Source organism: Salvelinus alpinus, chromosome 9 (assembly GCF_045679555.1).
Source record: "Salvelinus alpinus chromosome 9, SLU_Salpinus.1, whole genome shotgun sequence".
NCBI classification, from domain to species: Eukaryota; Metazoa; Chordata; class Actinopteri; order Salmoniformes; family Salmonidae; genus Salvelinus; species Salvelinus alpinus.
The window spans coordinates 36,132,531-36,150,697 of NC_092094.1; the positions used below are offsets into that span (position 1 = coordinate 36,132,531).

The window sequence follows — 18,167 nt, forward strand, 5'->3', positions numbered from 1 at the left end:
CAAATTAACTTTGATTTGATTTGATCATTCACGCAAGTTTCATCAAAATCGAGCCAATGGTATCTGAGATATCGCGTTGGTTAGCTAAACTGATAATCCTGAGGGTTCACAGCCAATTTAGCAATCAGAAACAACCTGAACTGATGTTGTCGCTTACTTCCTTTTCCTTTTTTGCTGATGTCACAGGTCAGTGCAGATGGTGCAGATAATAATGCTCTGGCAGGAGCCTGCTCTCACCTGGACTGCTATTTGGATCCCACCCAGAAACAGGTGTTATGCTGATAATTGGCCCATCATGTAGATTTTGGTTTTGCACTTGGCTGAGCTGCATCCCACACAGTAACAGTCAGAGACATGGGGGGAGCGGGAGCAGTGCAGCATTGAGGAGAAGGGGCATGAGGTCTCATGTTATCACCCTCGGGAGGGTGAGCAAAACCTCAATTCGCTTTCTGTGTGCATGGCATAAAAGTTGTTTCACCCACTAGAGAGTGCAAATTATATTTTGAGAGGGTGCGAATAGGATAAATCCTATTGGATCGGGCTCAAAGACCACATCTCCATACTTTATCATGGGTAATGCAAAATATCAAACACATTGCTGTTCACAGGAATACCTACTACCTGACATATATCTACATATTCTACATATGTAATGCAGAGATAAGAAAACTAGGGATTTCGGTTCTCCACAGATACAGTCGGCCTCAGACAGTGGTTGAGCAGACAGGACGGTACTGTACTGTTTAAGGGGGTTATATTTAGCGTGAGCAGGCAAACAGAGTGAATTCCAGGGCAGGCCTCTCCTCTCTGTGGCTGGCCAGTACCAGAGCCATGGCAGTTAGAGTTGAGGGAGAGAAGCGTACTCTGTGTCCGGCTAACTGACCCACCCTACTAATGAGAGGGTGGTGTGGTGCAGTGGCTGCTCCTAATTACTACCAAGCAGCTGCAACCGCATGGAGCCGCGCGGAGCCCAGCGAGGGGCCCTGTCAGGCCAACGGACAAGCCCTCCAGTGTGGAGAGGCCGCAGTCGCCCCACTTTGCCCCGCTCACTGCTCAGTGTTCTGGGTTCACTCCCACGCCAAGCAGCCCCCGCTGCAGCCTGCTATACTACTGCTGCTGCCTCATCAACTTCTCCTGCTGAAATTGCAGGGTAGCGGGGGAATCATGTCTGTAAATAAGGCTGCACTGACAAAAAAATGTCATGGTTCTTGTTTATCTGGCTGGGGACTTTCTGTTCAGATTCATATTGTCACTGACAGCAGCTTCAGTTCCATAGAACAGGTATCCTATCCAAAATATTACCCAATATAGAAATGGCATTTTACTCCAACCCTTAAACTGGAGAGATATACTTTCTCTTAAAGTACTGGATAATGTTAATTTATTACAACAATAAATGGTGTTTATTGGATTGAAAATACTTGAGTCAACAATTCATTCCAGAGAAAAGTGTAACCTCAAATAGAAATGGTTGCTATATGAAAACATACAATCATGTGAAGTCAGTGGGAACTTTGAGTCCCTGTCAAGAATTCACCAAAGGTGGTAAGCGGTGAGAAGACAACTCCTGTTTTCAACTCCAAGCGGAACAACACTGTAGGCCTCAGGTAGACAAGTGGGAGTAGCCTGCTGCCATTGGCTTGTGTGTGGAGAGAGAGGCATCTTTATGCTGAGTGTAGGGCAGGTGAGAGGGGTGACACTGACCTGCCTGTTCCTCTCATCCATGATCCTGGTGATCTGTATCTTCTTCCGTCCCATCTCTGCGTTCTGTTCGGTCTCTCTGACACCTCAAGAATATCAGAAAAACTACCGAGCTCGTCTTCTTCCTTATCTCCTAGCACATTGTACAACACTCTCTCTTCTCTCTCTCTGGCTCTGTCGTTTTCGTGACCACACCACAATCTGCAGGGAGAGAGAGAGAGAGAGAGAGAGAGAGAGAGAGAGAGAGAGAGAGAGAGAAAGAGAGAGAGAGAGAGAACAGAGTTAACATAACACCCAGTGATCTCTTCTCAGGCACAACAAAGCAGCCAATGGCTCTGTGTTCCATTCCCTGACACATACAGAGAGGTTATGAGACAGACCGGAGAACATGATGGCACCTTATCTCCTCACCTGCACTTCCACAGCAGCTGGAGCCACTGTCAGAACACTTCAGACTTAAAGGAGAAACCGTTCGGAAAATGCTAAACGCAATTTATAAGTTCATCTGCTCTTTAGTGTTGAATAGGCCTGATTCAGAACCAATGATAAAAGTGCATTTCAAGAGCTTTTCATACATAAGTGTGAAATTATCTTTTCCATTTTATGTGAGAAATGACTGCATTAAGCTCTTACTGAAGTACAAGTTGCCATGTGGAGCTGGTGTTGACTCCCAACCAAGTCCATGTCTACTGGGTATATCTGGCTTTGATCTTTAAGCCTAACAACCAGTAGCAGGATGACAGAATCACAGAGCTTTAATAACAAAAAATGTATCCTATTCTCGCTCGCTCTCTGTGTCTGTCTTACTCTCATATGTACACCAGTAGTCAGTCAAAAGTATTCCTAAGATGCCTGTGAAGACCGAGCACAGAGCTTCACTCTTCCTTGGCCAAAGACCATTCCATTCTTGTGGGCCGGCTAAGGAGTATTGGTGTCTCTGAGGGGTCGTTGGCTTGGTTTGCTAACTACCTCTCTCAAAGAGAGCAGTGTTTAAAGTCAGAACATCTGCTGTCTCAGACAAGGCTCGATCCTAGGCCCCACGCTCTTCTCAATTTACATCAAGAACATAGCTCAGGCAGTAGAAAGCTCTCTCATCCATTTATATGCAGATGATACAGTCTTATATTCATCTTGCCCCTCTCTGGATTTTGTGTTAAACGCTCTACATCAAAGCTTTCATAGTGTCCAACAAGCTTTCTCTGCCCTTAACCTTGTTCTGAACACCTCCAAAACAAAGGTCATGTGGTTTGGTAAGAAGAACGCCCCACTTCCCACAGGTATGATTACTACCTCTGAGAGTTTAGAGCTTGAGGTAGTCACCTCATACAAGTACTTGGGAGTATGGCTAGACGGTACACTGTCCTTCTCTCAGCACATATCAAAGCTGCAGGCTAAAGTTAAATCTAGACTTGGTTTCCTCTATCGTAATCACTCCACTTTCACCCCAGCTGCCAAACTAACCCTGATTCAGATGACCATCCTACCCATGTTAGATAACGGAGACGTAATTTATAGATCGGCAGGTAAGGGTGCTCTCTAGCGGCTAGATGTTCTTTAGCATTCGGCCATCAGATTTGCCACTAATGCTCCTTATAGGCCACATTACTGCACTCTATACTCCCCTGTAAACTGGTCATCTCTGTATACCTGTCGCAAGACCCATTGGTTGATGCTTATTTAGAAAACCCTCTTAGGCCTCACTCCCACCTATCTGAGATAGCTACTGCAGCCCTCATCCTCCACATACAACACACGTTCTGCCAGTCACATTCTGTTAAAGGTCCCCAAAGCACACACATCCCTAAGTTGCTCGTATTTTCAATTCGCTGCAGCTAGCGACTGGAACGAGCTGCAACAAACACTCAGACGGGACAGTTTTATCTCAACCTCTTCATTCAAAAACTCAATCATGGAAACTCTTACTGACAGTTATGGCTGCTTTGCGTGATGTATTTTTGTCTCTACCTTCTTGCCCTTTGTGCTGTTGTCTGTGCCCAATCATATTTGTACCATGTGTTGTCATGTGTTGCTGCCATGCTGTGTTGTCATGTGTTGCTGCCATGCTATGTTGTTGTCTTAGGTCTCTCTTTATGTAGTGTTGTGTTGTCTCTCTGGTCATGATGTGTTTTGTCCAATATTTTTATTTCATTTATTTTTAATCCCAGCCCCTGTCCCCGCAGGAGGCCTTTTGCCTTTTGGTAGGAAGTCATTGTAAATAAGAGTTTGTTCTTAACTGACTTGCCTAGTTAAATAAAGGTTAAATAACTAAATAAAATAAAAATAAAATCCTCATCTGATCCAGGCCGCTGCCAGCTTTGCTCTTCAGATGATTAAGAGTACACCCAGTCAGGTTTAAATCCTCTGAGGTGGATGAGGTAGTTCCCACGTGAGGTACTCTGTAACCTGCCAACCTGGTCACTGGTTCAGACTCCAGCAGGCCCGGTGAACTTTGATCTCTGCTCTATGAGAGATAGATATCTCCCTGGAAGAGCATTCATCATTGACACATGGACATAATTTACAAGCAAATGGAAAAATGCTTCTATTTCCCTTAGAACAGAACCTCTGGGCAAGGTTAACATTGTAGTATTCAGCCTTGGTCCAGCAGAGATACAGTTAGCACTATAGACTACTGTGTGGTTACCATAGACCAAAAAGCAGTGAGAGCTGACTAACATCATGGGACCAGAAATGGCCAGTTCCAGTGGCACACAGTAATTTTAGGCTTTGAGACACTGGCATTATAGTGTCTGGCTGTCTGAATCTAACCACTGTTAGGCAAACTCAACATGAGATCACCTAGCCAACAACCCCCAACCCACGCACGGCTGTCCACAGTAAGGAAACTAACTACGCAAAGCCCCATGAAGAATTTCCCTAAACCACATCACAACAAGTCGGTGAGAACGATAGTGTTCTTTTTCATTCACTGTTTCCAAATACTCCTACTGACACTTTTTCTACGTGTGTGTCTGTATGAGTGTGTATTTCTGTCCGTCTCTCTCGCTTTGAAGAGCAGTTGACTTGCTTCTCTTGACACTACTGTACAATTGTAGGCCTACATCTGAAGACAGTGAAACACACACATTCCACCTCGTCTCTAAACTGTGAGAGGATCTGTCATAGCAGTCTAGTACAGTGCAGGTTCTTGTGGCATAATGCCTTGTGTCATGACATTTCTGTTACGTAAATATGAGATGACAAGCTGAGGTGCCTCAGACACCAGGTTTGCTACTGCACTCTGCTTGGTACAGCTACTATCTGAAGAAAACACAGAAATAGATTTCCTTATTCTATCTGTAAATCAAATAAAAAATCACATTTTATTTGCCACATGCGCCGAATACAACGGGTAGACCTTACTGTGAAATGCTTACTTATAAGCCCTTATCCAAAAATGTAGTTTTAAGAAAAATAAGAGTTCAGAAAATATTTACTAAATCAGTTATTATTATTATTTTTTTTTTTAAACCCAATAAAATAACAATAATAAGGCTATATACAGGCTATATACAGGATGTAGTTGGATCATTTTTGCTGGGTATGAATAACATTTAACACAGTAAAAGTTTGTTTGCAATTACAAAAATTCAGATCCGTTTTAGCATAATAAAAGGTGTTATAAATCTATGCATAACAACTGGTGAATGTTAAAGCATGGTTCTCAAAAGAGACACCAGATGGGAGACAGACAATCAACACCTGTACTGTTTTTATTTTCTTCTTCACTGATGCATTATGTATCAGTACATCTGTAGCATGTGTCGATTACTAAACCTTTTCACATAGCTGCCTACACATAAAAAAAAGTCCAAGTAAAAAGTATGTCAAAGTTAATCCATAACTGAACTTAAATAAATGCTTGTGGGTTAACTGCTTGATGGATGTGAAGTCAACTTGTTCACAGCTGTAAGAGTTACAGTTGAAGTCGGAAGTTTACATACACTTAGTTTGGAGTCATTAAAACTCGATTTTCAACCACTCCACAAATGTCTTGTTAACAAACTATAGTTTTGGCAAGTCGGTTAGGACATCTACTTTGTGCATGACACAAGTAATTTTCCAACAATTGTTTACAGACAGATTATTTCACTTATAATTCACTGTATCACAATTCCAGTGGGTCAGAAGTTTACATACACTAAGTTGACTGTGCCGTTAAACAGCTTGGAAAATTCCATAAAATTATGTCATGGCTTTAGAAGCATCTGATAGGCTAATTGACATCTTTGAGTCAATTGGAGGTGTACCTGTGGATGTATTTCAAGGCCTACCTTCAAACTCAGTGCCTCTTTGCTTGACATCATGGGAAAATCAAAAGAAATCAGCCAAGACCTCAGACAAAAAATTGTAGACCTCCACAAGTCTGGTTCATCCTTGGGAGCAATTTCCGAATGCCTGAAGGTACCACGTTCATCTGTAGAAACAATAGTACGCAAGTATAAACACCATGGGACCACGCAGCCGCCATAACGCTCAGGAAGGAGACGCATTCTGGCTCCTAGAGATTAACGTACTTTGGTGCGAAAAGTGCAAATCAATCCCACAACAACAGCAAAGGACCTTGTGAATATGCTGGAGAAAACAGGTGCAAAAGTATCTATATCCACAGTAAAAAGAGTCCTATATTGATATAACCTGAAAGGCCGCTCAGTAAGGAAGAAGCCACTGCTCCAAAACCGCCATAAAAAAGCCAGACTACAGTTTGCAACTGCACATGGGGACAAAGATCATACTTTTTGGAGAAATGTCCCCTGGTCTGATGAAACAAAAATATAACTGTTTGGCCATTGTGACCATTGTTATGTTTGGAGGAGAAAGAGGGATGCTTGCAAGCCGAAGAACACCATCCCAACCGTGAAGCACGGGGGAGGCAGCATCATGTTGTGGGTGTGCTTTGCTGCAGGAGGGACTAGTGCACTTCACAAAATAGATGGCATCACGAGGTAGGAAAATTATGTGGATATATTGAAGCAACAAAGTCAAGGCCATCACAAAGCTCTGACCTCAATCCTATAGAAAATGTGTGGGCAGAACTGAAAAAGCGTGTGCGAGCAAGGAGGCCTACAAACCTGACTCAGTTACAAGAACTCTGTCAGGAGGAGTGGGACGAAGTTCACCCAACTTATTGTGGGAAGCATATGGAAGGCTACCCGATAACGTTTGATCCAAGTTAAACAATTTAAATGCAATGCTACCAAGTACTAATTGAGCGTATGTAAACTTCTGACCCACTGGGAATGTGATGAAATATATAAAAGCTGAAATAAATAATTATCTCTACTATTATTCTGACATTTCACATTTTTTTAAATAACGTGGTGATCTTAACTGACCTAAGACAGGGAATTTTTATTAGGATTAAATGTTAGGAATTGTGAAACTGAGTTTAAATGTATTTGGCTAAGCTGAATGTAAACTTACGACTTCCACTGTATGTACTGTAGGTAGAGAGCAGAGTTGTAATCCTGGCTGTGAGTTGTGTCCTAATCTCGCTGGGTGACAGAGCAGAGCAGGGCAGGGCCAGGGCAGCAGAGGGGATGCAGAGTTACACTAAATCCTGGTGGATTACTGCAGCACGTGGAGACGGGCCAGCACTGCAGCGTGTCACCACTCACAGCCTCAGCACGGCACGCCTCTGCACAGGTGGATGTACGTAACCCTCCACAAGGCTTGCTAACTAGAGCATGCTACCATGAGTCATACCACTCCCATTGTTTAGCGCTCAATGATGCCAATGGTAAACTGCAGCTAAGTAACATAACTGAAGTCAATGGGCGGCAGGTAGCCTAGTGGTTCAGAGGGTTGGGCCGTAACTGAAATGTCACTGGTTCGAATCCCCAAGTCGACTAGATGAAAAATCTGGCAAATGTGCCCTTGAGTAAGGCACTTAACCCTATTTGCTCTGGTATGGACTCTCCAGGTCCATACAACCATGGTGTTTTAAAGGTGAAGTTAACTGAACTATGCATTTAAAGCTTTACTCTATGTTAATCACGCTTGATAGGATTATACTGTCCATTTCACCTTGCTTGTAAGAATGAAAATGTATACATCTCACCATGTACTCTTTAGGAGGCCTTGATAATGTACACCTGCACCACTTAGTATTTCATTTAAACCAGTCCAGCACTTCTTAAAGGTGCTTACCAAACATTTGCACCACAGAGATCAATGCACAGTGAATATGTCTCTATAGGAGAGACCACATCAGGCTGACATCTAAATCAATACCAGCTACATGACACACAGAATGTGTAGACGAAACCAAGCCTCATTTACAACCATACGAACCAAGAGTGTAAATACAGTGGGATGTTTTGAGCATTGTTGTTTAGCTTAAAAAGTCCTCTTAGATTCTTGGAATTAATCTAATTAATAGTGATTTTTGGCCACGGAGACAGGCCCAGTAGCAGCCGCTCTCTGTCTCTCTGTCCCTTCCTCCCTCCCATGAGACAGGCCTCTGGGAGATGGGGAGGGTTGGTGACGGGGTCGGCCCTTTCACACTCAATAAAACATGCTCCACTCCCATGTAATTACTGAACACAGCACATCCGCCTCACTCCCTCTCAGTCAGTAAGCCTGAATAAGCTCTGCACGTAGTCACAGAGCTGTAGGCCTAGTATTACTTAACCTCATATTACATCTTACACTGCTGTCCAACACAAAAGACGACATCCTTATATGGTTCATTTCATTTAAAGGATGAGACCAGAGCATCTATTATTGACCCTGTTATTGGCCATACTACATTCAGAGCATGATGTGGTTAGAATGATATATCCTAAAGCCAAGAAGAACATCCAATGCTTTGAATGTTCAGCTCTTACTTGCTTCAATGACTATACATTCAAATGTGTGTACTGTACTGTCTAAGTGAGTGTTTAATGTGAGGAAAGCCTAACCCATTTCCCTTATTACTCTGACTGTCATGGACAGGAGCCAAAGTCCTGAGCATAGCCATGACAGTTGTGCTTCCTGTGTGTGAAGAGCTCAGTTTGACTATTCTACCACAGGGCCAGGCCACGGAGTGGGCAGACAAGACTCAACTTCCTGCCTCTCCACTTCCTGTTTTTCAGGACCACTTCTAAATGCCCACTGCAGCGGAGGGATAGAAAAAAGGGAGGGAGTGTGCCTTGGGGACACCCTTACTCTCTGATCTCCTCCACGTGTTGCCTTCCTGACTGTAACTCTGAGACTAAACAACAACAGGACTCCATCTCCTGTTCATTCTCGGTGTGTTTATTATGTTTACAGTACAGGGCCATTAGACAGGCTGGACAGGCACATGCTGCCACACCAAGCACTCCACCACTTTCTATTCAGTTAGATGTCAGGCCTTTCCTTGTTTTGGCCAGGACTGATAATGACTTGAAACATTTCCTGAGCTACATAATGATGAATAACTACTCCATCACACACTAAACTAATGAGCAGTAAAATACTGATTAAACAGAGTTCATACTTAACAAGAAAACAGCAGCGCTAAATGGTAGCAATATAATCCCAAAACTTGAAAGTGGAAGGAAATGGCTCAGTTCCAGTTTGTTAGGCTTTAAGCGGTGTGGGGACATGGAGCAAAGTAAACCCTCATGGTTCTGCTGCTTCGTTTCAATGAGACCCTGACATAAGTGCATTAAGAAATGAACACCCCAACTCTTTGTTCTTCCTATCATCAGGCTCTGCTGTACCTGGAAATGGGGCTGTTGGCCTGGAGGGGAATGGAGGAGAGCCAGCCTCTCTCTCTCCCGCTCCTACACTACCCTTTGTGAGAGCACCCTTATCTCCCACTCCAGCAGGGAGAGGTAGGATTGTGGCCCCAGAAGCAGCATCACTAGTGCTAATGTCTCCTGATGCTAATCTGACACACGGCTGATCCTGCAACAACCACTTTCTCCATTCCTCTCTCCTGCTTTCCATCTCTCTCTTTCTCCCTCTCTCCCTCCACCTCTCCCTCCTACCCCTCAGTCTCTCTCTTTCTCTCACTCTGTACATTCCCTCACCTCTGTTTCCAAGGCAACTAATGAGATATAATTAATAAGATCTACCAAAGGGGTGTGTGAACAGAAATGAGTGAGAAAGAAGCCTTGAGAAAGAGAGAGAGCTGCTTGCCTAGTGAGCTAAAGAAACTCCTTTAAATGTGTGTGCATATTGGACATTCTACAGCTTGTTAACTTTCTTTGTAGATCATTGCTTGGGGTGACATTATCTTCCTAGACAATGACTTCAAAAACATTTATGAGAAGTTAAGACGATTACTATATTAGCACCATGATAAACCACACCCTTAGAAATAGCTGGGGTACTTTGAACCACTACAAGCCAAGTGAAAAATCTCATAATGAACATTTTACATTGAGTAAGTGCTTTATGTTACTGACAGAAGGGATGTTAAATTAGTTTTTTTTAATGATATTGAGATTACAACAGAAAGTGCCTTCCTCCTTTATTTCACATAATACAGTAGTTATACTCAAGTACGCTGTAACAATGTGCGCTGGGAGTCAGGAAGCAAGTTCAGGAAGTGTTTTAATAAAATAAACATAATACAAAACAAGTACCTCGAACAACGCACAGACATGAAGGAACCAAAAGGAGTGACATATATAGGTCAGGTAATAAAGGAAGTGATGGAGTCCAGGTGAGTCTGACGATGCGCAGGTGTGCGTAATGATGGTGACAGGTGTGCGCCTTAACGAGCAGCCTGGTGACCTAGAGGCCGGAGAGGGAGCACACGTGACAGTACCCCCTCCCCGATGTGCGGCCCCAGCTGCAGGACGCCGACCAAAATCCCGCGTCATTCTGTAACGATGTGCGCTGGGAGTCAGGAAGCAAGTTCAGAAAGTGTTTTAATAAAATAAACCAACATAATACAAAACAAGAACCTCAAACAACGCACAGACATGAAACAGAAACAATGAAGCCTGGGGAAGGAACCAAAAGGAGTGACATATATAGGGCAGGTAATAAAGGAAGTGATGGAGTCCAGGTGAGTCTGACGACGTGCAGGTGCGCGTAACGATGGTGACAGGTGTGTGCCATAACGAGCAGCCTGGTGACCTAGAGGCCGGAGAGGGAGCACACGTGACATACACCTTGATATGATTTGAGTGGATCCAACCCTGACGTACATTGATATGATTTGAGTGGATATGGCCCTGACGTACATTGGCAATTCAAGTGATCCCGGGGAACAGGAGCGGACCGGTCACCTCTGCAGAGGCGCAGGAAACCCGTCAATCCGGCTGAGATGCAGGAGCATGGCGACCTAGAGCGCCGGAGAGAGAGCAAAACTGATGGTACACCCTCCCCGGCACGTTCGGCTCCAGCCGCAGGACGCCAACCCAAGGGACGATCCTGGGGATCAGAAGCGGGCCGGTCACCCCCGCTGATGCACGGGAACCTGTCGCCGGCTGGGACTTGGGAACCTGACAGACCGGCTGAGGCAGGGGAGTCTGGCGATCCGGTTGAGGCATGAGAGCCTGAAGAGCCAGTGGAAGCAGGGGAGCCTGGCGATCCAGCGTAGGCATGAAAGCCCGACGACCCGGCTGAGGCAGGGGAGCCTGTCGATCCGGCTGAGCCATGAGAGCCTGACGAGCCGGCTGAGGCAGGGGAGCCTGGCGATCCGGCTGAGGCATGAGAGCCTGTAGCGGCTCCCGGACCCGACGTCATTCCCACCGAAACAAAAAAAACACTCCCTGATGCTTCCCTTAGGTGAGGCGTCATTCTGTAACGATGTGCGCTGGGAGTCAGGAAGCAAGTTCAGGAAGTGTTTTAATAAAATAAACCAACATAATACAAAACAAGAACCTCAAACAACGCACAGACATGAAACAGAAACAATGACGCCTGGGGAAGGAACCAAAAGGAGTGACATATATAGGGCAGGTAATAAAGGAAGTGATGGAGTCCAGATGAGTCTGATGATGTGCAGGTGCGCGTAACGATGGTGACAGGTGTGCGCCATAACGAGCAGCCTGGTGACCTAGAGGCCGGAGAGGGAGCACACGTGACATACACCTTGATATGATTTGAGTGGATCCAACCCTGACGTACATTGATATGATTTGAGTGGATCCAACCCTGACGTACATTGATATGATTTGAGTGGATCCAGCCCTGACGTACATTGATATGATTTGAGTGGATCCAGCCCTGACGTACATTGATATGATTTGAGTGGATCCAGCCCTGACGTACATTGATATGATTTGAGTGGATCCAGCCCTGACGTACATTGATATGATTTGAGTGGATCCAGCCCTGACGTACATTGATATGATTTGAGTGGATCCAGCCCTGACGTACATTGATATGATTTGAGTGGATCCAACCCTGACGTACATTGATATGATTTGAGTGGATCCAGCCCTGACGTACATTGATATGATTTGAGTGGATCCAGCCCTGACGTACATTGATATGATTTGAGTGGATCCAGCCCTGACGTACATTGATATGATTTGAGTGGATCCAGCCCTGACGTACATTGGCAATTCAAGTTAGAGTACAACAAGGGTTAGACAGTGACTCACACAAACATTCCAAAGCATGTTCTGCATAGCTTGCATAGTAAATAATAATGGTTAATTGAGTTTACGGCTACTGGGACATGACAAAGCTTCTTCACTTGTTTAACTATTTTAGCGTGCATCTTAATCGGACCAAAAGTTGAAGACTGAAGTTGTTGGCCTACCTTGCTCAAGTTTATCATTTTTTTTCTCCCATTGACATGTATGAGAGTATGAAGTGTAGGGGACAATGATGCAGTATTCACAGACTACAGAGTGGTTGTGTTGAGGAGGCAGACCAGAGCAGGCCAGGCTGTGAGTGGTTAATCTCTCCCAATGATGACTGCTACCTCACTCCAACTCTCCACTGACCCAGCTGTAATCCCACGTTGGATCAATGCAAGTTCAAACAATCATCCATCCTGCTAGCACCTAACTCTGGCTGGGAAGATGGAGTTGCAGACAGGGACTAAGCTACTTATCACCTCCACAATGACATCATCAGGAAAACCCCAGCGGATTAAGTGGCTCTTCTCTTGGTGAAAATAGTTTTAGACCACCATCATATAACATCCATCTATAACCAGGGAGAAATAGACGACTGCAAAAACAAATCTCTTTAGGAGAGAGGTCAATTACAGAACATACACCTTTACAGCCTTGCCAATCAAGACGGGTATATTATTGTTACTTTTGAATGTATTCCTATTGCATGCTGAAATCAGCAAGTTTCAAGGTATGGTAATGTCTGGATAATAGGCTACATATCCAGAAGGACAGAAAAACACAACATGAGATGCTGACAGTGAAACTGAGCGCTAGCAGACAGACACCCTCACTCTCAGTCACACAGTAATGTCAGGGGATGAGAGGACTATGCAAGGTGACTTTGACTAAATGCCTGGGGTCCATGACAGAAAGCCATTGACTTGACTGTGGCATATTTTTCTCACTTATCACCATCCTAAATCCTAAAAGCTTGTATGATGAAACTAAGAGGGAATTAACACATATTCCCTTTGGCTTGAAGGCACAGTAAGAAGAATCTGAGGCCAGTAAGTCACCTGCAACAAGCAGGAGACACCGTGTACTGTAATCACTGCCAACATGTACACCCTAACTGGCCTAGCAGACAGCCAGTTACACTGACTGCTCATGTATCTTCTACAGGCATGGAACAGTGCATTGAAGTTCAGACAACAGAGCTCGATAAACGTCATAGTCCAAACAGATCTTGTTGTGCTGGAGCTGGTGTATGAGTGTGAGTATGTGAGCACACGTGTGTTTGTGTGTGAACTTAAAGGGAATAGAGAGGAAACAGGAATAAAACCTTGAGATGGAAGAGTTTCCCCCACCCCCATCCCCAGCCCCAGCTTTCTTGCCGTGTGCGGTAGCAGCAGCGTTGTAACATAATTACTGCTGGGGCGCCTCTATTCCCAATGATCCATTTGCGTCAGTCAGGTTTTCGACCCGAGCCGATGAATGGATTCTCAGTTTCTCAAGGATAAAGAGATGACCCTATCCTAACTGTTGTATCCATTTCATGTGCAGAGGCCACTCTCCTTCTCAAGGTTTGTCTCCTGATGCTAATTGTAGTACAGCGCTTTAGCATGAAGAAAAGGACGCAAGCTTAGAGTAATGATATTTTCTTCATTAAAACGGTCTGGTTGAGAAATGCATGACATATATTGAGAGGAATTATACTGCCGGTTATTCAGATTTGAAAAATAAGAAACCCGCTCAGATTTGCAATGGTGAACAACCCGCAAGCTAAATGCAAATGATATGCAACTATTTTAATTTGAGCATCTTGCTGTTTTTGGATGAATCCCAAAACGTATTACCGTGTTATGTGACAGTCACAAATCACTTCTAATCAACCAAAATGTCATATTCTACTGCCAAAATGAAACTGACTAAGTGTCTAAGCACTCACATCAAATTAGGAGTAACGGCCAAACACAGTCACTCAACATCACTGTCTCTGAGCCAAAACCTCTCTCCAAAAACATTTAATCACCAACATCCCTTATGACAGTATGTCAATTTTACCAGTGAATTTCCTGACACGAATCAGCGTCAGAATCTGACATTCTCTATGGATGAGCACTTCAAGTGTCACAGCGCACCCAAGTTCTCCTTTTCTAAATCAATCTGATAGAGTCACAGATGACACAGGTCTAAAAGAAATGCAGAAGCTGAACATTCCTGAAAGTTTTCTGTAGATTTCTGTACACTTTCTTCATCCTTCATGATCTCAACTTTTCAGGGATATCAGGAAAAGCCCATTTTCTGAGTCTCCTATAAACATACATCCACCCACACCCAAATTCCTGCATCCTAAATGTTAGCATGGCAGCCTTGTTGGACTGTGGACCTGTTGGCTGTGTGATTTGGTGGTATGTGTCCATTTGCATGGTTGTCCATCATCACAGGGACTTCTCACCAGGGAGGGATAATCACACCAACACAGAGGGGTGTGACACCCCCTACCCTCAGCCCCCAAGGCACCCTGCAAACTGTATTAAGCGGCATGGCAGCCTTTTGATGTTCCACAGACCGCAAATCCAAAATGGTAAACAGCACAGATGAATCAAGATCTTCTTCCTGGGGGAATACGCTGTGTAAGGATATTAGGGACGCATTGCATTAATGTGTCTCGGCACCACTACATTTACCAGCTCTCATCCCCACTAAATGTACTGAATATCCAGATGAAACATTCTGATACAGTTTAGATATGTAATTCTTCAAATATGTTGTTTGATCAACAGCAGGCAGATTTAACTATATAAACAAATGAAACTACTCTGAGTTTACCATGTTGTGTTACACATCATGTACACACTGTTTCTGTTGGTTGTTAGTGTGTTAAGTCCTGTCTTGACCAACAGAGCACTGGTGCTTCTTTTAATGGATTTTTTTGTTCTTCAAAAAAGGGCTTAGAATAAATATTAGATTTTCTCTTTCCATTTTTCTCTTGCTCTCCATCCCTCTGTTTCTCAGTGTTCCATTACATAAAAGGTTTATGCAACCCAAGCAGCATGGACCATTATGACTCATGAAAACTGTGAAAGGTTCAACATTGATTAGATTTTTTAACAAAGAAAATGGATGACTCAACACATACCTACATGGATGATCGTGGAAATCACAAAATATAACACTAATCCCGTAAGGAAAGGGTACAGAGGTTGGAAGATTATATAATGCTAAATAACAGAATTGTAATTTGAATAGACTGATCTCAATATACAGCCAATAAATTAATGTCACTTTGGCAAGGTGAAACCACTTATTTCCATTGCAACGAAAGCCCTGATTTTCGACAATTCATTTTTCTGTTCACTGGTTTCAATTTGTTGTTTCGTGTTTTTGGCATGATATAAAACTCTTCAGTTTATTGTAAAGGAGTGCTTGTCAAGAACAACAGGGAAAAGAGGAAAGATGTACAGCGATAACATTAAACAACCACATCATATAGGCACCAGAGAGAATGCTCAGGGGACGTAAAGTTGTTTTGCTTCAATACCAAGCCAAAGCTGAGTAACAACTTTCACTTTGAAATATAGATGTGTTCTTATATAAATGTTGTCTGCCTGGTGCATGACTGGCGCTTATGCAACCAGCGTTTGAATGTGGGCATATCCTTGGAAACTTTATGCTTGTACAGGACAAAAAGAACAGAAAATGTGTCATTCTAAAGTATCTACTCTATCAATACTTGTTGTTTGTTGCTCAGAACACCAGATCTGAACCAAACATAAGAACTTTCCTCCAGCAAATATGTCCCAAGATCAATAATAATGTATTGTAAATGATCCAGGAATGTATTTTTTATGCCACGGGCTCAACATCAAATAAACGATATTATGAATATTTCCAGGCATTCCAGAAAGAATTGGCTTAGTTTGCATAATGATTCAGTACCTCCATAAAGAAGCAGTGCTAGAGAACAACAAGGAATTATGTATGGATGAGAATGTAAAGCTGATACAATCTATCTTTACCACAATTTGCATGTTTTGTTTTGTACTTTGGGATTTACAAGCACAGCTCTGCCTTTTGGAATTTCCTAAATGTCCTCTGAGTCGATATTATACTAAATGAAACCCATTCTTTTCAAAGTCAATAGGACAGATGGATCAAACACAAAATAAAGCTGTTTGACAGATCATCATACAAACATATCCTCCCATCCATACATACATAGTGTGCTACACACACACACACACACACACACACACACACAAACACACACAGACACACACACACACACACACACACACACACACACACACACACACACACACACACACACACACACACACACACACACACACACACACACACACACACACACACACACACACACACACACACACACACACACACACATACACAGAAACCCACTGGCCCTGCTGCCTGCCTCTCCAGGAATCTTTCCAACCCGACTGTTTTGTGATAGCCTGTGGCCCTGACTGAGGCCCAGTTGCTGGTGACGGATGCCTCTCCCCCCATGCATGGTCTGAACACTGTTGGCAGCTTGGTCAGTGACAGGGGGGCCGAGGGGAGAGAGGGAGGGGACTAGGAACAAGCTGGGGAGCAGAGAGTGTGACACTGGCCGAGTACATCCAGAGAACAGCTGATACACCAGCGGGATCAGTCAGTCTACTATTTCACCTGGATCAGCATCGCACATGCGCCACACACGGCACACAGTCTGGTCCCAGGCAGAGATAGACTAGGCTGGGAGAGAGAAGGAGAGAGGGAGGGCAGAGACAGCTGGCAGACTCAACAAACTCTCACACAGAGGCTTAAGAGAGCCAGGCTCTGGAGACTGAAATTAGGGTACAACTACTGCAGCCAGGACAGGAATTAAAAATATATTTTTGGGATGAAGAAAGAAAATTAGTGCCTTAATATAAAACTTTGGTTTTACATTCCAGGCGATAACCTGTACTGTATTACTGCTCCCAGTGAGATTGTGCGACTACATGTTTTCATACAAGAGTGGTGTAATGTTTTCCCTGGTTGGATGCTGCCAGGGCTGTAAAAGCAGAGGGATGATGTCATGCTCAGCCCAGTAAAAGTGATACGTCCCCATCCCGGCTTCCACTTCTCCTAATAAGGCAGGGGTCAAGTCTCTTTCCTTACACTAGCGTAGGAACATCGTAGGGGAAATTGATGGGTAGAAATATTGGCTGTACCTAGTGCTTAGATTAGGCTTGGGCGGTATCCAGTTTTTCGTACCGTCATACTGTTCTTCCCAGGATTCACAGTATTACCGGCATAGCACACAAGGGGGCATTAAAAACTCAAAAAAAGCACATTGGGCATCTATTTACCAGAATGCTTAAAAAATGTGCACAAGTAATAGAAAATTCTCAAGGAAACTTTTAGCTGAATGCTAACAAGCACAAACCAACAAAGTAATTATAAAGACAAATCCAGCTTCGGTGATGTACTGGGCCGTACGCAGTACCCCCTGTAGTGCCTTGCGGTCAGAGGCCGAGCAGTTGCCATACCAGGCAGTGATGCAACCCAGCAGGACGCTCTCGATGGTGCAACTGTAAAACCTTTTGAGGATCTGAGGACCCATGCCAAATCTTTTCAATCTCCTGAGGGGGAATAGGTTTAGTCGTGCCCTCTTCACAACTGTCTTGGTGTGCTCGGATAGCATACACATGTAACTCATCACTTCATGTCAGCCGTACAACAGAGAGAGACTCACCAATAGAATGCTATGGACATATCAGGTCCCGCTTTCTCCTGTTGTGCTCTTTACAACAAACATGTGACTGGCTGATGTTCAGGGGAACTACGGTAAACTTCATAATTAAAAATAATGTGACAGGCGAAACGAAGAATGCGATCCGCTTTATCTCCTTGCACAAGTTGACTGCTGGTATTGATACTGAACAATATAAACACAACATGTAAAGTGTTGGTCCC

The 18,167-nt window shown here is 43.9% G+C and overlaps 1 protein-coding gene across 3 annotated transcripts in view; it reads right to left on the bottom strand.

Moving 5' to 3' along the window:
- Nucleotides 1–18,167, bottom strand: part of LOC139584718 (myocyte-specific enhancer factor 2A-like) — a 100,807-nt gene that overhangs the window by 56,933 nt on the left and 25,707 nt on the right. For all 3 annotated transcript variants that reach the window (XM_071416866.1, XM_071416865.1, XM_071416867.1), the window contains exon 3: nucleotides 1,705–1,902. In XM_071416866.1, the coding sequence (XP_071272967.1) occupies nucleotides 1,705–1,758 (54 nt within the window). In that variant the 5' untranslated portion in view covers nucleotides 1,759–1,902. The remainder of the gene's footprint in view (nucleotides 1–1,704; nucleotides 1,903–18,167) is intronic.